General features: G+C 42.3%; 1 protein-coding gene across 4 annotated transcripts; it reads left to right on the top strand.

Annotated features, from left to right (window-relative positions):
• Window positions 1-1,108: 1,108 nt before the first annotated feature.
• GP6 (glycoprotein VI platelet) lies at window positions 1,109-27,420 on the top strand. 4 transcript variants are annotated; one of them, XM_077915321.1, is made up of 8 exons: window positions 1,109-1,292; window positions 4,634-4,669; window positions 4,784-5,041; window positions 7,131-7,415; window positions 13,328-13,381; window positions 23,734-23,793; window positions 26,467-26,517; window positions 27,029-27,420. In XM_077915321.1, exons 1-8 carry the CDS (start codon window positions 1,259-1,261, stop codon window positions 27,262-27,264), a joined length of 1,014 nt encoding a protein of 337 aa, XP_077771447.1. In that variant the 5' UTR covers window positions 1,109-1,258; the 3' UTR covers window positions 27,265-27,420. The 4 variants fall into 4 exon arrangements, with proteins under 4 accessions (XP_077771447.1, XP_077771431.1, XP_077771438.1 ...); XM_077915305.1 differs by having other exon boundaries at window positions 1,113-1,292; window positions 4,418-4,669; XM_077915312.1 differs by having other exon boundaries at window positions 1,113-1,292; window positions 4,442-4,669.

Consider the following 27,420-nt stretch of genomic DNA (forward strand, 5'->3'; position numbering starts at 1 on the left):
ACATGGACTATTTCAGAGCTGCTCCTTGGAGATGGAGAATAAAAATGAGAACCATAGGGCAGAGATGAATTACAGAAGAGAGTGATTACCTACATGCATGTGTGCCTGTGCTAAACCAAAGGAACCGATTATTCAGCTCCCAGAACCCAAGCTCTAACTAGAAAAATACATTTTCTTTCTTTTTTAAAGATTTTATTTATTTGTTCATGACACACACACACACACACACACACACAGAGGCAGAGACACAGGCAGAGGGAGAAGCAGGCTCCATTCAGGGAGCCTGACATGGGACTCTATCCCGGGTCTCCAGGATCACGCCCTGGGCTGAAGGCGGTGCTAAGCCGCTGAGCCACCCAGGCTACCCAAAAAATACATTTTCTTCTAAGTTCAGGTTTCCCTGTTTGAATGGGACTAAAGGTCCACCTGTTTCTCAGTCTTGTGTGAGGGTCAACGAAGTAGTGACTGAAAAGTGAGTAGGTTTACAGACATATTTGTGCACCCAAGTTTATCTTGTCCTCAGAGTCCCTCAGTGATTTAACCCAGTGGTTCTCGACTGGCCATGGTTTTGTCCCCCAGGGGACATCTGAAGATGTCCAGAGACTCGTTGGTCATCACAACTGGAGGGGGAGTTGTGCTAGTGATTTCTAGTGGATGGAGGCCAGAGATACTGCTGAGCCTCGCAGAAGCACAAGACAGCCCACCCCCACTCCAACAGGCACCTGGCTCCAATTGTCAACACTGCCAAGGTTGGGATACCCTGATCTGACCCCTATAATCTCTTCAGTCTCGGCTTTTTGCTCCTTGATTCTAGCCACATTAATCACTTCCCACTTACTTGAAAATGCCAGGCTCTTTGCCTCATCAAGGCTTTGGGGCAATGCTGAACGTATTGTTCTTCATCCATGAATATTTCTCATCACCAGGTATAATCTCAAATGTCACCTCTCCAAAGGAAAGCTCCATGAAACTGTTCCTGTTAATGAGATCCATCAGATAATATTCCTACTCCATGCCTGAAGATGCAGACATGGTGTGGTTCTAGGCTGGTGACAGAAGATAAATGAGCTTCTATGAACTTGTGTGCAAGTCACTCTACTGAGGGCATGGCTCCAGCTTGATGATCCTCACTTAGGAAAAGCCAGGCAGATCCAGGAAGGGAGGAGAGGGCTCTGCATCCTCATCACATCCGATGTCTCTGCTCCAGCCCCTGCAGCTTCCCTCCTGGGTTACAGAGCTTTGGATGGGCTGAAGAACCATGGCCCCATCCCTGCCTGCCCTTCTGTGTCTTGGTGAGTACTGAGGATTGATCTGGGAAATGCTGAGGCACAGGCAGTAGGCTATGAGACTAAGAATGTTTAAAAAATTGCATCAGAAATGAATTTCAGGGCAATTGGTGACCTCCGAGGGCCCCTTCATTTCTTGGTTGGGAAAACTGGGACCTGGGAGGTGGTGTTTGTTATTCTGTTCTATTCCCTTCTTGGCTAGGTCAGGAAATAAATAGGTCTTCCAGTTTTGGCTACAACTTTGTCTCTATACACTGTGTTTTTTAAAAAAAATATTTATTTATTTATTCATTTAATTTTTAAAAAAGATGTTATTTATTTATTCATGAGACACACAGAGAGAGGCAGAGAAATAGGCAGAGGGAGAAGCAGGCTCCATGCAGGGAGCCTATGTGGGACTCAATCCCAGGACTATGGGATTGCACCCTGAGTCAAAGGCAGGTGCTCAACTGCTGAGCCACCCATGCATCCCTATTTAAGTTTTTTTTTATGTGGACTTGGTGACATCAGGAGTAGATTATAGGTTTGTCAGCAAACCTGATGGCCCTGGAGAAAATAATCCTGCCATTTGCAACAACACGAATGTTCCTTGAGGGCATTATGCTAAGTGAAATAAGCCAGACAAGGAAAGAAAATGCTGCATGATCTCACTTATATGTGGAATCTAAAAAAAGTCAAACTCACTAAGGCAGAGAGTAGACTGGTGGTTGCCAGGGGCTAGGGGAGGGGAAAAACAGGGAGATAGGTGGACAGAGTACAAGCTTCTAGTTATAAGATGAATAAACTCTGGGGATCTAATGCACAGCACAGTGACTATAGGCAATAATACTACAGAATATACTTGAAATTTACTGAGAGAGTAGATCTTAAGCATTTTCATCAAACCAAACCAAACCAAATCAATCTATGCAAGGTGGAAGATGAGTTAATTAGGTTGATTGTGGTGATCATTTGACAGTGTGTACATCTATCAAATCATCATGTCAGATACCCTAGATAGACAGTTTTTCTTTGCCACTTATACTTCCATAAGGCTGGAGTAAGAGTCTCTCAGAATGAGATTGGTGGTAGGATTATGTGTTTTTTTATTGCCTGCTCCTGCAGGTCTTGTGCAGTTTCCTTATTCAGGAGAGCCTTATTGCTAAAAGGACAGAAGCTCCAAGGCCAAGCAGGAAGGAACAGCTGTATTATGTGGATAAGAAAACAAACCACGAGCACAAACCGCCTGTCAGTCAGTCATTAACACACACTCATGTGGCACTTACTGTGGGCTAGATACTGACAAGGTAGGCCCTCTCAATACCCCCATTTTACAGATGAGAAGGCTGAGGCTCAGAGGCAGTTTAGAAACTTGTTTAGGGGGATCCCTGGGTGGCGCAGCGGTTTGGCGCCTGTCTTTGGCTCAGGGCACGATCCTGGAGACCCGGGATCGAATCCCACGTCAGGCTCCCGGTGCATGGAGCCTGCTTCTCCCTCAGCTTGTGTCTCTGCCTTTCTCTCTCTCTCTCTCTCTCTCTCTCTGTGTGACTATCATAAAAAAAAAAAAAAAAGAAACTTGTTTAGGTCACACATCTAGGGATCAAATAAACTAAGTTTATTTGAGTTTAGTGCCAAGTTCACATTGTTGGTAACTAAAATATGTGGCTGGTGTCTGAGTCTACCTCTTCCCAGCTGTAGGATGGTGGACAGGATACTGTCTCATCTCCATGGCCCGATTATGAAATGGGACTAATCATGGTCTCTAACCAGTAGTACTGTGGTGATTCAGAGTCCATATAGAAGTGCTCAGAAGGGTGCTGGGAGTATTTCTGGTCCTGTTAGAAGTTTGGAGTAGAAACCCACAAAAGGACCAAGGTGGGGTTGTGTTGGGCAGCGGACAAAGATGTGGGTAGAGCTTGGGTACGCATACCAGGTAAAGTACAGCATGCTCAGTGAAACTTAATTTCAGATAAACAACAAATAATTTTTAAAGTCTAAGTATATACCATTATATTTCATGGGTCATACTATACAAAAAAATTCATTGTTTATCGGAAATTCATATTTAAGTGGGAGTCCTATGTTTTTATTTGCTAAATCTGGCAATCCTAGCAAGGCTAAAATGGGGAATGCTACCAACACAACAAAAAAGTTGAACAAAAAAAAGTTCAGCTTGAAAGAAGAAAAGCTTTGGTCAATGTAGAGAAGGTAGAAGGCAAAATGCGGCAAAGTTACCTGCAAGGCAGAAAATGGAGTCTATAGATTATGTGGTTTGATAGGTGTGCAAAAGTACATGGGGAGGCTATTTAGAAGTGCGGAAAGAATTAGACACAGGGTCGAGGAAAAACTATGCAGAGGCACTAAACTGGACAAATATTGCTTCTAGGGAAAATAATTAGGAAAAATATACAGGTGCAATACTACACTCCTTTTTTTTTTTTCAATACTACACTCCTGAGTTGTGAATAATGTTTGCACAATCATAATAATTGCAGGGTATTGATTTAAACAAAAAATTAAAACAATGGGAAATTCATGATTAAGACAGTCAGTGATCTCTAGACATGATACAATGCAAGAGAGCCTATCTGGACCTACTGCACAGCATGGTGATTATAGCCAAGAACACCTTGTTGTTGAACATTCTAAATGTTCTCACCAAAAAAAGAAATGGTAATTATGTGACAGAAGGATGGAAGTATTAGCTAATGTTGTGGTGGTAATCATTTTGTGATATATAAATGTATTAAATCAACACCTACACCTTAAATTTACACAATGTTATGTATCGTATATCAATTATATCTTGATAAAGCTGAGAAAAAAAATAAAGACCACATCCTGCACACAGCCCCCTTTCCAGAGAGGAGATAATTCCCTTTACAGTTGTCAACCAGTGTGTGCATGGGGAGGAGGGGCAAGGAATTCGTGACTGGCTTTTTAAAAATTGTAATAAAATAACAAACTCAACATAAACTTTATCATTAATGACATTTAGTACATTCACAATGCATACAACCATCACTTCTATCTCATTCTAAGGCACTGTCACCAGTCTAAAAGGAAATCATGCCCATGAAAATCACTCCTCAATGCCCCTGCCACCCACCCCCCAGTTTCTGGCAACCACTAATCTCTCCATGTCTGAGCAGATTTACCTAGTGAGCATGTTTCAGATAAATGGAATCATACAATATGTGGCCTTCTGTGGCTGGCTTCTTCTGGCACTCAAATTATGTGAGTGTGTGTCCTTAAGCAAATGAGGACAGAAGAAAGTGACTGCCTGAAGATGTGGCATTACCTGCTCTGCGTGCAGAAGTGTGGCCTCCAGGAGATGCTAGCAGGTGGTGCTTTTCTTCTCTGCTCAGGGCTGTGTCTGGGGCAGGTGGTGCAAGCACAGCTTGGTGAGTCCTTCCCCTGGAATCCTCTGGATCTGGGTGCCTGCACAAGGGCCAGGAGGGTGGGAGGAGGGGAGCACCCAGGAGGAGGTCTGTTTGGAAATTCTGCTTCCCTTCCAGGTACCCTGCCCAAGCCCTCCCTCCAGGCTCTGCCTAGCTCCCTAGCACCCCTGAAGACGCAGGTGACCATCCGCTGCCAGGGGCCTCCAGACGTGGATTTGTACCGCCTGGAGAAGCTGAGGTCCCGGAAATACCAGGATCGGCCTGTCCTCTTCATCAAGACCATGGAGGAAAGTTTCGCTGGGTGTTACCGCTGCTCCTACCAGAACGGGACCCTCTGGTCTCCCCCCAGCAACCAGCTGGAGCTGGTGGCCACTGGTACCTGGAAGGGCATGGGAGGGGGCCACCTGTGGCCTCAGGGCTCCAGGAGGGTGAAGAGGGGGATGATGATGACAGCGAACCCCGAGTCCTGGGAGGCTGGGGTTAGGGTGGGGAGCTATGTTTAGGGGAGGTGGCAAAATCCACAGTGATTCACATAAGGAATATGTCAATGCAATACCTTTCCAAAACAATCAAAATCAATGCGAAAACATCCACACTGAACAAAGCATCATACTTTTTTTAAAAGAAGATTTTATTTATTTATTTGAGAGAAAGAAGAGAGGGAGAAGCAGACTCCCCTCTGAGCAGGAAGCTGGAACCCGAGCTGATTCAGGACCCCAGGATCATGACCTGAACTGAAAGCAGTTGCTTAACCAACTGAGCCACCCAGGTCCCGCAAAACATTTTAAGTAAAGACAGAACCTGGCAGTGTCCTTTCAAGCCATACTTAAGCCTTATGCAAAAGGCAACATGTATACCCTCTATCCACGTTCTAATGCATTATTGTTTATTTTTATTTTTTTGGTGGAATAAAGTGTTCTCAGCTTATGCTTTTATTTCTAATGCATTTTTATTTATTTAATTTAATTTAATTTAATTTAATTTAATTTAATTTAATTTAATTTTTTAAAGGATTTTGTTTATTTATTCCTGAGAAACACAGAGAGAAGCAGAGACATAGACATAGGGAGAAGTAGACAGGGGCTCGCAGAGAGCCCATTGTGGGACTTGATCCCTGGACTGGGATCATGTTCTGAGCCAAAGACAGACGCCCAACTGCTGAGCCACCCAGTGTCCCTCTAAAGCATTTTTAAATGGTAATTTTCTGAACAGATTTTGAAAATATCATTGATGAATTTGTTTCCCTAAAGTCAGGAGAATTAAAAGGATAATAAATTCTTTAAAAAGTATTTTTTTTGTATAAATAAATATTTAAACTTAAAATAATTTGTGAGTTTTAATAGCCTACTTTAAAGTTTTTCAATTTTTTCAACTGTTAATAGCCTGGAAAATTTTTTTATTTTTATTTATTTTTATTTTTTTAATTTATTTATGATAGTCACACAGAATGAGAGAGAGGAGCAGAGACACAGGCAGAGGGAGAAGCAGTCTCCATGCACCGGCAGCCCGATGTGGGACTCGATCCCGGGTCTCCAGGATCACGCCCTGGGCCAAAGGCAGGCGCCAAACCGCTGCGCCACCCAGGGATCCTGGAAAATTTTTTTAATACACAAAAACTTTATTTGATAGTACATCCATTGTCAAATGTGAAGTCCAGGCTCAAACTGCACTGGCCTCTGCGTGATTATGTACACAGCTCACACTACTTACAGCAATGTGTAGTAAGTAACTCAGAGTCACAAGTCCTGAATTTGAATCAATAGTGTGGAAAAATTAACCATAAAAATACATAAAAGTGTTTTGAGCCTTCTGCGTCTCTGCTAGGCACAGTTGGAGTCTCTTTTTGTTTAAAATCTTGATGTTTTGGGGCACCTGGGTGGCTCAGTTGGTTAAGCTTCTGCCTTCAGTTCAGGTCATGATCCTAGGGTCCTGGGATAGGGTCCTGGGTTTGAGCCCAGTTGAGGGGGGCTCCCTGCTCAGTGGAGAGTCTGCTTCTCTCCCTTCTGCCACCCCAACTCATACTCTCACTCGCTCTCAAATAAATAAAATCTTTAAAAACTTCATATTTTGTTCACTATGAATTATTTGCATTAATTTTGGTTTAAAAATTGCATTAAAATATTAAGCTATTTTGTTACTACCATCATAGTTTGGGAGCTCCCTATGCATTAGGCAACTCTGTTAGTTGTTTCATTCAGTAAAGAACACTGAGGCACACAGATAGAGGGGTAGGTTTATCTCCAGGATCACACAGCCCCTAAGCGATTTGAGCCTGGGAACTGTGATATGATCTTGGTCATGCTCCCTTTAACCCTTTTGTGAGTTGGTAGCAGGGTGAGTGGGTTCTCTAGAAGGGATATACCTGAAGAGTTTCCTAGCTCTTAGGAGGTGGGGGGAATCTTCCTACCCCCATGGTCAACACACTTTCCATGGTCTTTAACACCAGAGCTCTCTTTTCAACCAGGAGTTTATGCTAAGCCCTCACTCTCAGCCCAGCCCAGCCTGGCTGTGTCCCAAGGAGGGGATGTCACTCTACGATGTCAGAGTAAATACAGTTTTGACCAATTCGCTCTGTACAAGGAGGGGGACACTGAGCCCCACAAGCAATCTGCAGAACAGTACTGGGCCAATTTCCCCATCACCGCAGTGACTGTTGCCCACAGTGGGATCTACCGATGCTATAGCTTTTCCAGCAAGTTCCCGTACCTGTGGTCAGCCCCCAGCGACCCCCTGGAGCTTGTGGTAACAGGTGAGGGAGATGCAGTCCAAGCCTTTCTTCTTCAGCTCTTGCATACTCTGGTGGAAGTTCCAGGGGAGGGGCCAACAGGTGTGAAGGGGGTGGGAGGCAAGGAGAAGCCTGAGGCTTTGGAGGGTGTATTTATCATTTCTTAGTGCTGCTGTCACAAATCACCACTAATGCACTGGCTTAAAAAACCATAAATGTATTATTATCTTACATTTCTGGAGGTCAGGTGACAAATGGGTCTCACTGGGACAAAACAAAGGTGTCAGCTGGGTTATGTTCTTTCTAGAGGTTCCAGGGGAGAATCTGTCCAGTGCCTTTTTCAGTTTTTAGAGGTGCCTGCATCTCTTGGCTCCCATGGTCCCTTTCTTTATCATGAAAGCCAGCAGTGTGGCATCTTGGTCTCTGTCTCAGACTCTTCTACTGCCCTGCCTCATGCTTCCACATTTAAGGACCCTGTGATCACACTGGGGCCACCTGGATAATTCTGGATACTTTTTCCACCTCCACATCCTTAAGCACAACTGCAAAGTCCCATTTACCATGTAAGATGCCATATTCACAGGCCTGCAGATTAGGACATGAGCATATTTGGGAGGCTCTTATTCTGTCTACTACAGAGTATATACATTAGAAAAAATAATTCTTTTAAAAGTATTTAATTATTTATTCATGAAAGACACAGAGAGAGGCAGAAACACAGGCAGAAGGAGAAGCAGGCTCCATGCAGGGAGCCCGATGTGGGACTCGATTCCGGCACTCCGGGATTATGCCCTGGGCCGAAGGCAGATGCTCAACCACTGAGCCACTCAGGTGTTCTTAGAAAAAATAATTCTTAATACCAGGGATAATGTTTTGTGTCTTGTCTAGGTTTTCAAACAAACAAAAAGCAGCAAAAAATTTATGGAAATTACTTTAAAAATGCCATAATAGGAAGGAAACTTTGACTCTCTTTTTACCACCAACACACATTCAGTCTTTCTTATTTGTAGTAGTCTAAGTACAAAGTATCTCTACAACAAAGCTTGCTGCTAAATCCTTTATATCAACTGATGTAATTTAAAAACCATTGTTGATGTTTTCTGTTAACTGTTTTTTACTGTTATGTGCCTTCACAAGTACTGAAGCAACTGAATTAAAGATTATTTTATTTTATTTTGATTGATTATTTCTTAGTTTTCTTCCCCAATTTCTTTTTTTTTAAATATATTTTTGTTGAAGTTCGATTTGCCAACATATAGTATAACACCGAGTGCTCATCCCATCAAGTGCCCCCCTCAGTGTATTTTATTTTATTTTTTTAACATTTATTTATTTATAAGAGAGAGAACAGGGAAAGGCAGAGGGAGAGGAAGGGAGAAACTTTAGCAGACTCTGTGCTGAGCATGGAACCTCATGTGGAGCCTGATCTGATCATGACCTGAGATGAAACTAAGAGTTGGAGCAACACACTGCATCACACTGGGGCTGCAAAGTTTATTTATTTATTTTTTATAATCTCTACACCCATTGTGGGGCTTGAACTCATGACCCTGAGATCAAGAGTTGCATACTCTTCTGACTGAGCCACCCAGGTGCCCCCACAACTGAATTATTTAAAATGCCTTAATAGAGGCACCAGGTTAATTGGACTCTTGGTTTTGGCTCAGGTCATGATCTCAGGGTCATGAGATGGAGCCCTGCGTGGGGCTCTATGCTCAGCATGGAGGCTGCTCAAGCTTCTTTCCCTCTTCCTCTCCCTCCCACTTTTCCCCTACCCTCTGCTCACATGTGCTCTCTCTAAAGTAAATAAATAAAATATTTAAAAAACCGACATGCCTCAATATACAAAAAACTAACAACTCTAACCACTAGCAAATGGAAAATTCTTATCCTTTTGGTCTTCAGTGGATTAATACAGTACAGGGTAAAATGAAAATGTCCTTGTATTCAGACTTTTTTTCATTGAAATCTAGCTAGTGAGGTCATTATTCACTAGAAATTGCCTTCCATTCTTTGTTTTTATTTTTTATTTTTGTTAAGATTTTATTTATTTGTTCATGAGAGACATATATATAGAGAGAGGCAGAGACATAGGCAAAGGGAGAAGCAGATTCCCTGTGGGGAACCTGATGCGAGACTTGATCCCAGGACCCCGGGATCATCACCTGAGCCAAAGGCAGATGCTCAACAACTGAGACACCCAGGTGCCCCATCCATTCTTTGTTTTCAAAGCAACTTTTATTTAGGTATAAAGGTTTCTATACCTACAAGGTTAGCCACTTTAAGTGTTCATGGTTTTTAATGAGTTCAAAGAATTGTGCAACCATCACCACAACTCAGCCCACTTCCATCACCTCCGAAGGATGTCTAGTGCCTGTTTGCAGCCATTTTCCATTTAACCACAAACTACCTTCTATTTCTATAAACTTGCCTCTTTGGGGGGAATGCCTGGGTGGCTTGGTAATTGAGCATCTGCCTTTGGCTCAGGGGATGGTCCCAGGATTTGGGATCGAGTCCTGCCTTGGGCTCCCTGCAGGGAGCCTGCTTCTCCCTCTGCCTGTGTCTCTGCCTCTCTCTCTCTGTGTCTCTTATGAATAAATAAATAAATCTTAAAAAAATTGCCTCTTTGGGGAATTTCACATATATGGAGTCTTTTGTGACCAGCTTCTTTGACTTAGCTAATGTTTTTGAGGTTTGTTCAAATGGTAGTGGTATCAATCTTTCATTCTTTTTTTAAATAATAAATTTATTTTTTATTGGTGTTCAATTTGCCAACATACAGAATAACACCCAGTGCTCATCCTGTCATTCTTAAAGCATACGTCTTTCAAAAGAGGACAGCACAGTTCATTGAGAAAATGTAGTGCATATACACAATGGAATTTTATGCAGCCCTAAAAGGAAGGCAATCCTGTTGTGTCCTACAGTATGGATGAACCTGTAGGACGTTACAATATATAAAATAAGCTGGTCACAAAAGGACATCTACTGTCTGATTCCACTCATATGAGGCATTTGAAAGCACTCAAAATTATAGAGGCAGAGAGCAGAGAGGGGGCTGCTAATGGCTGGGGAAGGGAAGAAGGGAAATTAGCTTTTAATAGGCACAGAATTTCAGTTTTGCAGATGAAAAAGTTTTGAGATTTCTTGCACAACAATGTGAATGTACTTTGTACTACTGAACTGTACGCTTAAATGTTTGAGATGGTACATTTAGCGTACACTTAGGGGTGGTAGAAGGGGAGGAGGGCGGGGGGTGGGAGTGAATGGGTGACGGGCACTGGGGGTTATTCTGTATGTTAGTAAATTGAACACCAATAAAAAATAAATTAAAAAAAAAGAAAATAAAAAAAAGACACATTTTCTGCTATAATACTCAGGGGCATTTTCTCATAAACCTTGGTGTCTTTGCCTACCTCATGCTTCCTACATCTTAGAAACCTGTCCCCAATCTGACAACTTCTCTCCATGGCTCTACCATCCATCACCTAGAACTGGGTTACTCCATACTGGTCTCTCTGTATCCACCCTTGCCCTTTTCTTAAAATTGGAGTTCAATTTGCTAACATATAGCATATCACCCAGTGCTCATCCTGTCAAGTGCCCCCCTCAGGGCCTGTCACCTAGTCACCCCAACCCCCCACACACCTCCCTTTCCACTACCCCTTGTTCGTTTCCCAGTTAGGAGTCTCTCATGTTCTGTCATCCTCACTGATATTTTCTTTTAAGTTTTTTTATTGGAGTTCAATTTGCCAACATATAGCATAACACCCAATGCTCATCTTGCCAAGTGCCCCCCTCAGTGCCCGTCACCTAGTCACCCCCACCCCCCGCCCACCTCCCCTTCCATTACTCCTTGTTCATTTCCCAGAGTTAGGCGTCTCTCATGTTTTGTCACCCTCAGTGATATTTTCACTCATTTTCTCTCCTTTCCCCTTTATTCCCTTTCGTTATTTTTTATATTCCCCAAATGAACAAGACCATATAATGACTGTCCTTTTCTGATTGACTTATTTCACTCAGCATAATACCCTCCAGTTCCATCCACGTTGAAGCAAATGGTGGGTATTTGTCATTTCTAATGGTTAAGGAATATTCCATTGTATACATATAACCACATCTTCTTTATCCATTAATCTTTTGATGGACACCGAGGCTCCTTCCACAGTTTGGCTATTGTGGACATTACTGCTATAAATGTTGGGATGCAGGTGTTCCGGTGTTTCACTGCATCAGTATCTTTGGGGTAAATCCCTTTTAATTTTTTAAAGGACAATCATCATATGGTTTCACTCATATGTGGAAAATAAGGAATAGTGAAAGGGATTATAAGGGAAAGGAGGGTAACCGAGTGGGAAGAATTAGAGAGGTAGACAAACCATTAGAGACTCCTAATTCTGGGAAACAAACAAAGGGTTGCAGAAGGGGAGGCGGGTGGGCGGATGGGGTAACTGGGTGACAGGCACTAAGGAGGGCACTTGATGGGATGAGCACTTGGTGTTATATTGTATGTTGGCAAATTGAATTTAAATAAAAAGAAAATTAATTGAGGTATAATTGACACATGGCATTGTATAAATTTAAGATGTAGCCCATGTTGATTTGATACATTTATATATTTCAACACAATTACCATTATTGCATTAGCTAACACCTCCACCACATCACATTAATTGCCATTGCTTTTTTGTGGTGAGAACACTAAATATCTGGTCTTTTAGCAACTTTCGAGTTTGTAATATAGTGTTGTGCATTAATCTTCAGGACTCAGTTATCTACTGGTTGGAGTTTATAAGACTTGATACCTTTGCGCCCCTTTAGAACGTTTGCAAAACTACGGCAAGAGAAATCCTTTTAAAAAAGGTTAAAATCAGGGCACCTGGGTGGCTCAGAGGTTGAGTCTGCCTTTGGTTCAGGTGATGATCCCCCAGTTCCAGGATCGAGTCCTATATTGGGCTCCCCATGGGGAACCTGCTTCTCCCTCTGCCTATGTCTCTGCCTCTCTCTCTGTGTCTCTTATGAATAAATAAATAAAATCTTAAAAAAGAAAAGGTTAAAATCAGATAATTTCATACCTTTGCCCAAAGCCCATAGCACTCCCTCCTCACTCCTCATCAAACCCCTCCTTCACCCATCATCACTTGACCCGATGCTCCACCCTCACCCAGTCTGCCTCAGATACGTCAGTATCTTGCTTTCCCTCCTTTTTGAGTTGAAGACTAATTGACATACAATGTTGTATTAGTTTCAGGTGTACAACATAGTGATTATATATATATATCAATATGATATATATATATATATATCTCAAAGATTTTATCTATTTATTTGAGAGACACAGAGAGGGAGCAAGAGAGAGCACAAGCAGGGTGAGGGGCAGAGGGAGAAGCAGACACCCCACTGAGCAGCGAGCACGATGCAGGACCGGATCCCAGGACCTATATCTTAGGGCAGAATAAGAGGTAACCAGTTGGGTGGAGTAGTGGGATGAGTTGCAGGTGTGCAGAACTGTATGAGCAAATGTCCTGGGGTGAAAGGAGGTTGGTAAGGTGGTGGGGGCAGAAAAGGGCTGTGTTTTCTTACATGGGCATCACCCTTTCTCCATGCATGTATCTCCCAGCTTCTGCCTCCTTATCTGCTTTCTAGGATTTAAGAGCCAGTTTTGCTACTAGGGGCAATGTAAGGTGCAGGTCACAGAGATCTAGAAAAGGGCAGAGCTGAGGTTCGAAAAGCAGGGAGGCAGCTATAAAGCCTGTCATTATTAATTAGTTCCAGAATGTGCTAGGTGTGCTATTTAACACCCATGACAGTCTACGATGTGAGCTTCTTTGGATTCATTTTCTAGGTGAGGAAAGTGGGTCGCAGAAATGCTTTATTATTTGCCCAGGACCCATAGCCCAGAGAGCACAGAATTCTCTTTTTTTCTGATTTCCCAGGGACTTCTGTGACCCCCGGTTTGTTATCCAGAGAACCACCTTCCTCTGTGACAGGTAAATTCTGGAGGGTTCATCCTGGTGTCTGGGATATAGACCCATAGACCCTTTTTTTCTTTTCCCCTTTTATCCAGATTTCTCAATTTAATTCACTTGTCTCTTTCACAAATTTAATTTATTTAAAAAATCACTGATTTCTGCCTGTAAATAAGGTGGGTATAAATATTAGACATTACTATGCTGCCCTACATCCCCATTTCTATCCAGCCTTAGGGGCATGGTTTATAATGCCTAATGTGGAAAAGAATAATCTGAGTCACTTATAAGATTGTAGATTCCTGGACTCTATTTTTGAGTCTCTGATTCCATTGGCCAGTGGCTCTAAAAACATTGGGGGGGGGGTGGCTGAGACTCTGGATCCCAATAATTCCTGATTCAGAAGGTATGCGGTGGGGTCCAGTGATGTTTATTTTTAACAAGTTTCCAGGTGACACTGATGCTGCTGATCTGGGGATGTCACTTTGAGAAGGACTGCACAAAATTTTGTGTGAGCCATCATTTTCTCCCATCTTCAAGGCATCTCAGTTGATTTCATGTGTTGATACCAGCCTGTGCCTTAAGAAATTGGGCATTGATCTGTGGCATCTCTAACACTCCCTGTCTCAGGGTAGACCCAAATCCAAAGGAACAGAAGCATGTTGAAAAGAGCCAAGTTGGACAAGAATGTGCAGACATGTGTGGCTGAGGGCAGTATGGGGGCTGTCATGCTAAATGAGGCACACTATATGTGTGTATGTGTATGCATGCACCCACATGTGTGTGCATGTAATTCTCATTGGAATTTTATTTTATTTATTTATTTTTTGAAGACTTTACCCATTTTATTTTATTTATTTCATTGTATATTTTTTATTGGAGTTCTATTTGCCAACATACAGCATAACACTCAGTGCTCATCCCATCAAGTGCTCCCCTCAGGGACCCCCTCAGTGCCCATCATGCAGTCACCCCAATCCCCCACCAAATCCCTTTCCACCACCCCATTTTTATTGGAGTTCAATTTGCCAACATATAGCATATCACCCAGTGATCATTCCGTCATGTGCCCCTCCGGTGCCCATCATCCAGTCACCCCAACTCCCCACCCACCTCCGATTCCACCAGCCTTGTTCACTTCCCAGAGCTAGGAGTCTCTCATGTCTGTCATCCTCACTGATATTTCCCACTCATTTTCTCTCCTTTCCCCTTTATTCCCTTTCACTATTTTTTATATTCCCCAAATGAATGAGACCATATAGTGTTTGTCCTTCTCTGATTGACTTATTTCACTCAGCATAATACCCTCCAGTTCCATCCAAGTCGAAACAATGGTGGGTATTTGTCATTTCTAATGGCTGAGTAATATTCCATTGTATACATAGACCACATCTTTATCCATTCATCTTTCGATGGACACCAAGGCTCCTTCGACAGTTTGGCTACTGTGGACATTGCTGCTATAAACATCAGGGTGCAGGTGTCCTGGCGTTTCATTGCATTTTATCTTTGGGGTAAATCCCCAGCAGTGCAATTGCTGGGTCATAGAGCAGATCTATTTTTAACTCCACACAGTTCTCCAGAGTGGCTTCACCAGTTCACATTCCCACCAACAGTGCAAGAGGGCTCCGCTTTCTACACATCTTCTCCAACATTTGTAGTTTCCTGCCTTGTTAATTTTCCCCATTCTCACTGGTGTGATGTGGCATCTCATTGTGGTTATATTTGTATTTCCTTGATGGCCAGTGATGCGGAGCATTTTCTCTTGTACTTGTTGGCCATGTCTGTCTTCCTCTGTGAGATTTCAGATCATCTCTTTTGCCCATTTCATGATTGGATTGTTTGTTTCTTTGCTGTTGAGTTTAGTAAGTTCTTTATAGATCTTGGAAACTAGCCCTTTATCTGATACGTCATTTGCAAATATCTTCTCCCATTCTGTAGGTTGTCTTTTAGTTTTGTTGACTGTTTCTTTTGCTGTGCAGAAGCTTTTTATCTTGATTAAGTCTCAATAGTTCACTGTTGGATTTGTTTCCTTGCCTTCATAGATGTATCTTGCAAGAAGTTGCTGTGACCCAATTCAAAAAGGGTGTTGTCTGTGTTCTCTTTTAAGATTTTGATGGATTCTTGTCTCACATTAAGATCTTTCATCCATTTTGAGTTTATCATTGTGTATGGTGTAAGAGAACGGTCTAGTTTCATTCTTCTGCATGTGGCTGTCCAATTTTCCCAGCACCATTTATTGAAGAGACTGTCATTTTTTCAGTGGATAGTATTTCCTGTTTTGTCGAATATTAGTTGACCATAAAGTTGAGGGTTGACTTCTGGATTCTCTATTCTGTTCCATTGATCTATGTGTCTGTTTCTGTGCCAGTACCACACTGTCTTTTTTTAAAAAATTTTTAAATGTTTATTTATTTATGATAGTCACAGAGAGAGAAAGAGAGAGAGGCAGAGACACAGGCAGAGGGAGAAGCAGGCTCCATGCACTGGGAGCCCGATGTGGGATTTGATCCCGGGTCTCCAGGATTGCGCCCTGGGCCAAAGGCAGGTGCCAAACCGCTGCGCCACCCAGGGATCCCCAGTACCACACTGTCTTGATGACCACAGCTTTGTAGTACAACCTGAAATCTGGCATTGTGATTCCCCTGGCTCTGGTTTTCTTTTTTTTTTTCTTTTTAATTTTTTTTTTAATTTATTTATGATAGTCACACAGAGAGAGAGGCAGAGACACAGGCAGAGGGAGAAGAAGGCTCCATGCACCGGGAGCCCGACGTGGGATTCGATCCCGGGTCTCCAGGATCACGCCCCGGGCCAAAGGCAGGCGCTAAACCGCTGCGCCACCCAGGGATCCCTGGTTTTCTTTTTTAATATTGCCCTGGCTATTCAGGGTATTCTCTGATTCCACAAAAATCTGAAGGTGATTTGTTCCAACACTCTGAAGAAAGCCAATGGTATTTTGATAGGGATTGCATTAAATGTGTAAATTTCCCTGGGTAACATTGATATTTTCTTTTTTTAATTTTTAATTTTTTTTTTAACATTGATATTTTCACAATGTTAATTCTTCCAATCCATGAGCATGGAATATTTTTCCATCTCTTTGTGTCTTCTTCAATCTCTTTCAGAAGTGTTCTGTAGTTTTTAGGGTATAGATCCTTTACCTCTTTGGTTAGATTTATTCCTAGGTATGCTTTTTGGTGCAATTGTAAATGGGATTGACTCCTTAATTTCTCTTTCTTCAGTCTCATTGTTAGTGTATAAAAATGCCACTGATTTCTGGGCATTGATTTTGTATCCTGCCACACTGCCGAATTGCTGTATGAGTTCTAGCAATCTTGGGGTGGAGTCTTTGGGTTTTCTAGGTATAGTATTATGTTATCTGAGAAGAGAGAGAGTTTGACTTCTTCTGTGTCAATTTGAATGCCTTTGATTTTAAGATGCTGAAGAATGTTCCCTCTATCCCTACACTCTGAAGAGTTTTGATCAGGAATGGATGCTGTATTTTGTCAACTGCTTTCTCTGCATCTATTGAGAGGATCAAATCGTTCTTGTTTTTTCTCTTGTTGATATGATCTATCACATTGATTGCTTTACGAGTGTTGAACCAGCCTTGCATCCCGGGGATAAATCCCACTTGGTGATGGTGAATAATCTTCTTAATGTACTGTTGGATCCTACTGGCTAGTATCTTGTTGAGAATTTTTGCAGCTGTGTTCACCAGGGATATTGGCCTATAATTCTCCTTTTTGGTGGGGTATTTGTCTGGTTTTGGGATTAAGGTGATGCTGGCCTCATAGAACGAGTTTGGAAGTATTTCATCCCTTTCTATCTTTCCGAACAGCTTTAGTAGAATAGGTATGGTTTCTTCTTTAAATGTTTGAAAGAATTCTCTGGGAAGCCATCTGGCCCTGGACTTTTGTGTCTTGAGAGGTTTTTGATGACTGCTTCAATTTCCTCCCTGGTTATTGGCCTGTTCATGTTTTCAATTTTTTCTGTTCCAGTTTGGTAGTTTGTAGTTTTTCAGAAATGCTTCCATTTCTTCTAGATTGCATAATATATTGGCATATAGTTGCTCATAATACGTTTTTAAAATCGTTTGTATTTCCTTGGTATTGCTTGTGATCTCTCCTCTTTCATTCATGATTTTATTAATTTGAGTCTTTTTTCTTTTAAATAAAGCTGGTTAATGGCTTATCTATCTTTCTAATTCTTTCAAAGACCAACTCTTGGTTTGGTTGATCTGTTCTACAGTTCTTCCTGTCTCATTTTCATTGAGTTCTGCTCGAATCCTTATTATCTCTGTTCTTCTGCTTGGTGTAAATTTTATTTGCTGTTCCTTCTCCAGTTCCTTTAGCTACGAGGTCAGCTTGTGTTTTTGAGTTTTTTCCAATTTTTGAGGGATGCTTGTATTGCGATGTATTTCCCTCTTAGGAATGATTTAGCCATATCCCAAATATTTTGAATGGCTGTATCTACATTTTCATTAGTTTCCATGAAACTTTTTAATTCTTCTCTAATTTCTTGGTTGACTCATTCATCTTTTAGTAAGATGCTCTTTAACCTTCAAGTGCTTGAATTTCTTCCAAATTTCCTCTTGTGATTGAGTTCTAGTTTCAAAGCAATGTGGTCTGAAATATGCAGGGGACAATCCCAATCTTTCGGTATCAGTTGAGACCTGACTTGTGACCCTGTCTATTCTGGAGAATGTTCCATGTGAAGTTGAAAACAATGTGTATTCAGTTGCGTTCAGATGCAAAGTTCTGTATATAACTGTGAAATCATCTGCTTCAGTGTATCATTTAAAGCCTTTGTTTCTTTGGTGATGTTGTACTAGAATATCTGTCATTTGCAGAAAGTGCCATGTTGAAGTCTCCTACTATTAGTGTATTATTATCTAAGTATGCCTTTATTTTGGTTATTAGTTGATTGCTATACTTGGTAGCTCCCACATTAGGGGCATAAATACTCATGATTGTTAGGTCTTCTTGTTGGATAGACCCTTTAAGTATGATATAGTGTCCCTCTTCATCTCCCACTATAGTCTTTGGGATAAACTTTAATTCATCTGATATGAGGATTGCTACCCCAGCTTTCTTGTGAGGACCATTTGAATGGTAAATGGTTCTCCAACCTTTCATTTTCAGGCTGGAGGTGTCCTTAGGTCTAATTGAGTCTCCTGTAGACAGCAAATAGATGGGTCTTGCTTTTTTTAAATTTTTATTTATTTATGATAGTCACACACACACACAGAGAGAGAGAGAGAGAGAGAGAGAGAGAGAGAGAGAGAGAGGCAGAGACACAGGCAGAGGGAGAAGCAGGCTCCATGCACCGGGAGCCCGACGTGGGATTCCATTCCGGGTCTCCGGGATCGCGCCCTGGGCCAAAGGCAGGCGCCAAACCGCTGCGCCACCCAGGGATCCCGCGGGTCTTGCTTTTTTATCCAGTCTGAAGCCCTGCATCTTTTGATGGGATCATTTAGCCCATTCACATTCAGAGTAACTATTTTTTTTTCAGAGTAACTATTGAAAGATATGAATTTAATGTCTTTGTAATACCTATTCAGTCCCTGTTTTTATGGATTATTTCTTTGGGCTTCCTCTTTCTTTTACAGGGTCCCCCTTAATAGTTCTTGCAGAGCTGGTTTGGTAGTCACATATCCTTTCAGTTTCTGCCTATCCTGGAATCTCTTTATCTCTCCTTCTATTCTGAATGAGAGCCTTGGTGGATATAGTATTCTTGGTTGCATGTTTTTCTCATTTAGTACCTTGAATATATCCTGCCAGCCCTTTCTGACCTGCCAGGTCTCTGTGGAGAGGTCTACTGTTTTTTTTTTTTTCTTCCCAAATGAAAAGAGCATTTATGTTCAGGGATAATATTCAAACATTTTAACAGATAAAATGCCAAAGGCACCAAGATACCAGAACTGACCATAACAAGGCTGCAACTCCATATATGTGTTGCCAAAGCAAGCACTGTGAGGCTACAGCTCTGAGTGACAAACCATTGGGAAAGGGATTCCTCTGAGGAGAGGTCTGCTGTTAATCTGATATTTCTCCCATATAAGTTAAGAATCTCTTATCTCTCACTGCTTTAAAGATTTTCTCTTTATCTTTGGAATTTGCAAGTTTCACTATTAAATGTCGATGTGTTGAATGGTTTTTATTGATTTGTTGGGGGGAGGACCTATCTCCTGGATCTGCATGCCTGTTTCCCTCCCCAAATTAGGGAATTTCTCAGCTATGATTTGTTCAAATACGCTTTCTGGCCCTGTGGCCCTCTTGGCATTTCCTGGAACCCCAATTATAAGTAGATTCTTTCTTCTGAGGCTGTCATTTATTTCCCTTAACCTTTCCTCTTGGTCTCTTAATTGGTTCTCTCTTTTTTCTTTAGCTTCCCTCCTTGCCATCAACTTGTCTTCTGTGTTGCTCGCACTTTCCTCCACCTCATTAACCCTCATCGTTAGGACCTCCAGTTTGGGTTGCATCTCATTTAATTGATTTTTAATTTTGGCCTGATTAGATCAAACTTCTGCAGTCATGAAGTCTCTAGAATCCTTTATGCTTTTTTCCAGAGCCATCAGTAGCTATAGTTGTGGTTCTGAATTGGCTTTCTGACATCAAATTGTAATCCAAATTCTGTAACTCTGTGGCAGAGAGTACTGTTTCTGCTTCTTTTTTTAGAAGGAAGAATTCACCACAAGTCATTTTGCTCAGTGCAGAGTGACTGTATGACCTGGCTGAGTCAAGAATATCAAGCACAAGCTAACTAAATTTCACCCTAGATGATTCTGACAAGGTCAAAGACCAGAAAATGAAAACGGAGATCAGGACAAAATAAAACAACAGGACCACTAAGGTGAAAAAGAAATTTTAAAACACAGTAGTAAAAAAAAAAAAGGACAAGAATCCCAAAGAAGTCGTAAAAAAAGAAGAGAGAGAGAGAAAAAAAAAGACCAAATTAAAGAGAAAAAAAAAAAAGAAAAAAAAGGAGACTGGGAGATGGTGATGGTGGAGAAGTTGTAGTGGAGGGAGAATGTAGTCTACCTGACAGGTCCTAGAGGGTGATTCTCTTGGTTCTGTGTGTATTAAGTTCTGTTTGTTAGAAGATGCTCAGTTCCAAATGTGTATAAACCAGCAATACTTTTAGGAAGCCCCAACATTGACCACCAAAACATATAGGAGATAAAAGAGGGGGGCAGAATGGGAATGAAGAGAGAATATAATCTCACAGAATGAACCAGCATGGTATACCACTTGTTTCTGGGTGCATGCGGTCATGTTTTAGAAGGTATTAACTTCCAGCATTGTAGAACCAGATGAGGCAGAGAAAACAAAAACACAAAACAAAAAGCCATATCTCGTATATTTCCCAAAATTAATTGAGTATGTTGAAGGGAATCTAGAAGTGGGAAAGATATTTAAGACATGTAATTGTAGAAATATGAAAGTCAAAAAGGAAGAAACTTAAAAATGAAGAGGTGGTAAAATATTGCAGTTAAGGTGGGAAAAGAAAAAAATATTGGAAATATTTAGACTGATATAAAAATGAGTTGTACTGGAAAAGGAGGAAAAAGGAAGGGTACTCTAGTTCTATATACTATAAATCCCTCAACTTCCCCTGGAGCTTTCCAGAGCTGCTTGGTGAAGAACTTGCTCTTCCCCTGTTCTTCCAGCTGGTCTTCTGGGGGAGGGGTCTGCTGTGCTGATTCTTAGGCATGTGTGCCTGCGTGGAGATGCCTGGCTCAGTGGGAGATGTTTATCCTTGAGGTCTTTGTTCCCTGGTGACCCCGTCTCTCCCAGGCACATGGTGAAACAAGGAGGAAAAAACAACGGCAGCAGCCAGATTTCCAGCTCTGGAGTCAGCTCCTCACTAGTAACTAACTAGTCAGCTCCTCACTAGTAACTAATGAGGACTAGTAACTAATGAGGTCCACCTCCCAGTCCACACTGGCCTAGATGCTCCAGGGGCTGGCGCGGGTGCTCTGATCTTGGCACAGCTTGCAGGGCACCCAGTGACAGGAGAGTTCTCGATGTCCTGTGCCCTCCTCGCTTCCACCTGTCCCTGGGGGAACACAGGATCATGGGCTTTGTCGGCTTTGTGCCCTGGGGTCAGGGCCTGTGCTGCTGGAATCCCGCTCCCGGGGTGCGTGGCTCCCGAAGGCAGCAGGGCACAGACACCTCTGTCTGGAGCTGCCCACCTAACCAAGTGGCTTCTCCCAAACGTCGGGTGGGCTGTACGCTCCAGGTCTTTACCGAGATCAGTCCATATTTTGTGGTGCACTTTCCCTGGGCGCAGTGCTATTAGTGGCTCTGGGAAACTGAAGGCTTCACTGCTTCTCTTGTAATTCTGTCCGATTTTCCTGCTAAACACGTTTCTGTCTGGGAAGAATCCAGCGCAGATTTTTTAAAATTTCTGCTTCTCCAGGGCTGGGCTTTCCTGTCCTCCTGTCCTGGAAGCTTTGGCTGCCCAGGTTTACTTTAGCCTGGCTCTTCATGGTGCCCCTCCCCCACTTGATTCTTATTTATTTATGTATTTATGTATGTATGTATTTTTCCGCCTTCCTACCTTGCTAGAAGTGAAAACCCTTCTCTCTGTAGCATTAGAGCTGTTCTCTTTTTAAATCTCAGGTAGAATTTGTAGGTGTTCAGGATGTTTTGAAAGTTATCTAGGTAAGTTGGTGGGACCAGGTGAGTTGAGGATCTCTACTCTTCTGCTATCTTCTGTATTTAGTTTCATGGCATTTTATCACGTGTAGATCCATGTAACCACTACTTTCGTCCACTACTCCATCCCCATGAGCATTACCCTCAGGATACCCCTTTATAGTTACATCTACCCTCTCCACTCCTACAGTTCCTACCTCCTGACAAGTATTAATTGTTCTTTATTTAATTTTGTCATTTTCACAGTGTTATATATATCAGTGGAAAGATTCACCTAGCGTGTTTTTTGAGATTGTGTTTTCTCATTCAGCGCAATGCCCTTGAGATCCATACAAGTTATTGTGTGTATCGATAATGTATTCCTTTTTTGGCTGAGTGGTATTCCACGGTTTACATGTACCATCTCATGTTTAATCTAAATTCAAAACAAAAATTTATTTATTTATTATTATTATTTTTGAGAGAGTGAGAGAAGAGAAAGTGCATGCATGTGATGTGGGTAGGGGCAGAGGGAGAGAGAGAATCTTAAGCAGGCTTCCTGGTCAGTGTGGATCCACACAGGGCTCAATATCATAACCCTGAGATCATCACCTGATGGAAACCAAGAGGTGGATACTTAATGGACTGAGACATCCAGGTGCTCCTCAAACAAAATTTATAAATGAGACTTACAGGAAGAGAAATAACAGAGAACAAATAATATGCAAGCTCTTATTATACCATAGATAGGTAGGCTTTGATGAGCTGGTTTTACCATAAAAAGGCCCACCAAGATAGTCCCCACTCTTGATAGGAGCTACATATTTATAGGTTGAAGGTTTTTAGGAAATGTTTTGGTGTCCATGTAACCAGGGCAGTCCCTGGATAAGAAAATGGCCTTAATAAGGAGGGGAGCCTCTTACACTCAGAAGATGGCATAAACCACTGAGCTTGTACAGATATACTGATTCACTTTGAGAATGAGAGCCAGAGAGATCACAGAGGGAGATGGAGAGGGAGATAGAGTCCCCACTGAGCAGGGGCTTGGATTCAGGGCTCAATCCATTACCATGGGATCGTCATCTGAGCTGAAGGTAGATGCTTAACCAACTGAACCACCAAGGCACCTCTACTTATTTTTTAAATTTAGATATGTCACAAACCATGAAATTCATCACACCCACCAGAATGGCAATAATAATAATAATAATAATAATAGTAATAATTAAGTACAACAACAGGTATTGTTGAGGATGTGGGGAAATTGGAACCCCCACACATTGTTGATGGGAATGAAACATCATGTTGCTGCTGTGGAAAACAGTTCAGCATTTCCTCAAAAGAATATCCTATGACCATATCATAAAATTATCACAGGACTCAGCTATTCCACTTGTAGCTATATGCTCCCCCCAAATTAAGAAATTAAAAAATGCATGTTCATAAAAATGTGTACGTAAATGTTCATGGCAACATTATTCATAGTAGCCCCAAAAAGGAGATAATGTAATGTCCATCAGTGGATGAATGGATTCATTTCTTATGCACCCACTGAGAGATAGAAGAGAACATGTCTTATAGCCCTCTGCTTTTTTCTCTCCTCAGTGTTCATGCAGTGTGTGCCAGAGAAAGGGGTTCTGGGAAGCCCAGACAGCTCAGAAAGGGTATGCAGAGTAGGGACTCACTGGGAAGATCTGATGTTATCCATGTTCTCATTACCCTCTTGCTTAGAATTCCCAGAAGCCTCCAGAAAACAGAGCAACTTGCACCTCAACAAGAGCTCCACAATTGGTGAGTAATCAGGCACTCGGAACCCAGTAGAAAGGAGTATGTAGATAGATTTCTCTTTCATCATCTAAGGCCGTAGGCTTTAAGTCTGCTTCAGGAGATAACTTGACTCTTCCAAATAAAGTCCTTGGTTTGAGGATCAAGGATGGGATGGAGGTGGGCTCTGAGTGTGTGCAGACAGATAAGGTTTTTGGATAATGTGCCATTTCAAAGATGGTGGAGCCAAGGGGCTGATGGGGAAGACCATTGCTCATTCCTACACGCTGCTATTCTGACTTTGCTCTGATGCATGTGTGTAAGCTTTGTCCCCCATTGCTCACTGCTTCCTCTTACTCCTGCAGTTCTGTGCAACATACTTCCCTCATGTTGTAGCTCTCTTTCCCCTTCCTTTTCTTAGAAAAGTATCAATTTTCCTCAAGACAGAAAACCTTGCAGATCCCCTGAGGATAGTTCTGATATCTCGACTGGGTCCACCTGACTCTAGCTTTCTGCTCGATTCCTGATGCCAGCAAATTCTAAAACCCTGATGAGATTCTTTGCCATCCTCTGTTCAAAATACTTCTGGGTTGCCAGTCACCCTTAGGATATAGCCAGGGTTTCTTTTTTTTTTTATAAATTTATTTTTTATTGGTGTTCAACTTGCCAACATATAGAATAACACCCAGTACTCATCCCATCAAGTGCCCCCCTCAGTGCCCGCCACCCAGTCACCCCCACCCCCCGCCCACCTCCCCTTCCACCACCCCTAGTTCGTTTCCCAGAGTTAGGAGTCTCATGTTCTGTCTCCCTTTCTGATATTTCCCACTCATTTTTCTCCTTTCCCCTTTATTCTCTTTCACTATTTTTTATATTCCCCAAATGAATGAGACCATATAATGTTTGTCCTTCTCTGATTGACTTATTTCACTGAGCATAATACCCTCCAGTTCCATCCCCATCGAAGCAAATGGTGGGTATTTGTCGTTTCTAATGGCTGAGTAATATTCCATTGTATACGTATACCACATCTTCTTTTTTTAATAATAAATTTATTTTTTATTGGTGTTCAATTTACCAACATACAGAATACCACCAGTGCTCATCCCGTCAAGTGCCCCCCTCAGTGCCCATCACCCATTCACCCCCACTCCCCGCCCTCCTCCCCTTCCACCACCCCTAGTTCACTTCCCAGAGTTAGGAGTCTTTATGTTCTGTCTCCCTTTCTGATATTTCCCACACACTTCTTCTCCCGTCCCTTATATTCCCTTTCACTATTATTTATATTCCCCAAATGAATGAGAACATATAATGTTTGTCCTTCTCCGATTGACTCATTTCACTCAGCATAATACCCCCCAGTTCCATCCACGTCGAAGCAAATGGTGGGTATTTGTCGTTTCTAATGGCTGAGTAATATTCCATTTTTTTAATAAGTTTATTTTTTATTGGTGTTCAATTTACCAACATACAGAATAACACCCAGTGCTCATCCCATCAAGTGCCCCCCCAGTGCCCATCACCCATTCACCCTCACTCCCCGCCCTCCTCCCCTCCACCACCCCTAGTTCACTTCCCAGAGTTAGGAGTCTTTATGTTCTGTCTCCCTTTCTGATATTTCCCACACATTTCTTCTCCCTTCCCTTATATTCCCTTTCACTATTATTTATAGTCCCCAAATGAATGAGAACATATAATGTTTGTCCTTCTCCGATTGACTTACCTCACTCAGCATAATACCCTCCAGTTCCATCCACATTGAAGAAAATGGTGGGTATTTGTCATTTCTAATGGCTGAGTAATATTCCATTGTATACATAAACCACATCTTCTTTATCCATTCATCTTTTGATGGACACCGAGGCTCCTTCCACAGTTTGGCTATTGTGGACATTGCTGCTATAAACATTGGGGTGCAGGTGTCCTGACGTTTCATTGCATCTGTATCTTTGGAGTAAATCCCCAGCAGTGCAATTGCTGGGTCATAGTAGCCAGGATTTCTTAGCTTGATATTCAATGCTTTTAGGCCCAATGCCCTTAGATCAGCCACTGCTCATCCCAGACTCCGTTGATCCTCTTGTCTTCATTCCTCATGCAAATCTTAGCCACACAGAGTCAGATGAAGCTCTCCTGGATCCTTGGCATCTTCTCCTGATTCTGCATCCAAGCCACTTGCTCTGTTTTTCCTTCCATTTCCTCATGGCCTCAGTCTCTCAGGAAAGCCTTTTATGACACTGGGTTGTATAGCTTCCTCTGTCCTATGGACTGCCTGTTATGTCAATTTACACAGTATATTAAAATATGCACCTGTCTGCTGGCTGAGCACCTGGTAAGTCTCTGGAGGTACTTATGGAATGAGACGCAAGCTGCCACGTGTGGGATGCTTATCATATGTCAAGAACTGTGCCTTGTGCTGTTATTATTGTTATTGATTTAAATTTCACATTAACCTGTGATGTATTATAATTATTTTCATTGACAGATGGGAAAACTGGCTCATAGATGTTAAGTCATTTGGTAGAGGCCCCACATCTAATTAGGGATAGATCTGGGGTTCAAATCTAGATGCCCAACTCTGTAGTTTATGCTCCTCTTATAGTCATGGGATTCTGCCTCACAAGGGCATGTGTTTGGGATGGGGCAGGAACAGGGTTACAGGAGATGGTCTTACTCCTTTATACTTTCCTTTTTGATTCCCAGTGCCTTCTAGGACTATCACTGTCTCTCCAAAGGGGTCAGACTCTCCAACTGGTGAGTAAGTGGTCCTCTCTGGACCCTCTTCATTCTCACCCCTGTGCAGAGGCTATAGCTCTGATTTTGGGTCCTGGTATATAAAATATTAAGGGGAGGGTAAATATAAGCACTTGGAACTCAGAATTGGGCAATAAGATCAGGTGGGGAGGTTGAAAATTTCTAAAGGATCAGGGAAAGAGAAATTCCATCTCTTTATCTGCCCTTTATGACAGTTTTTTTAATGCAATTAGCCAAATAACCAGGTAGTGTCTGTGTGTGTGTGTGGAGGGGTTGCATCAGGGGCCCATGAGGGTGTGTGGAAGTGATATTTAGAGAATTTGGCTTATCTAGCCCTGATCCTTGGTGAGGAGGGGGGGAACTCTCTAGGAAGGAGACTGGCATTCTAGATAGCAGAGAATAATAGGGCCTCAAATGAGAGATATGGCTATGAGAAGCTCAAGATGCGCCTTGAAGTGGGTCCTGGAGATAGGCTTTTGTCACCTGCTCCTGTCTCTCTTCATTCTTCCAGGTCTTGCTCACCAGCACTACACCAAGGGCAATCTGGTCCGGATATGCCTTGGAGCTGTGATTCTAATACTCCTGGTGGGAATTCTGGCAGAAGATTGGCACAGCAGAAAGAAACCCCTGTTGCTCCGGGTCAGAGCTGTCCACAGGCCACTCCCACCCCTCCCACAGACCCAGAAACCACACAGTCATCAGGATGGGGGTCGACCAGATGGCCATAACCATGGGTCCCACCATTAGAACTTCAAGGCTTGGTTGTGTCTATGAGGTAGGGAGTGTAAAGACCATGCTTGGAGTGTGTGGAACATAAGAGCAGGAAGATAGGGGTTATGACTGTAGAGAAGGAGGGTTACGGGTCTTCTCTGTGATGCCCCATAAAGGAGTTGTTGATGTCTA

Source organism: Canis aureus, chromosome 1 (genome assembly GCF_053574225.1).
Source record: "Canis aureus isolate CA01 chromosome 1, VMU_Caureus_v.1.0, whole genome shotgun sequence".
Taxonomy (NCBI): Eukaryota; Metazoa; Chordata; class Mammalia; order Carnivora; family Canidae; genus Canis; species Canis aureus.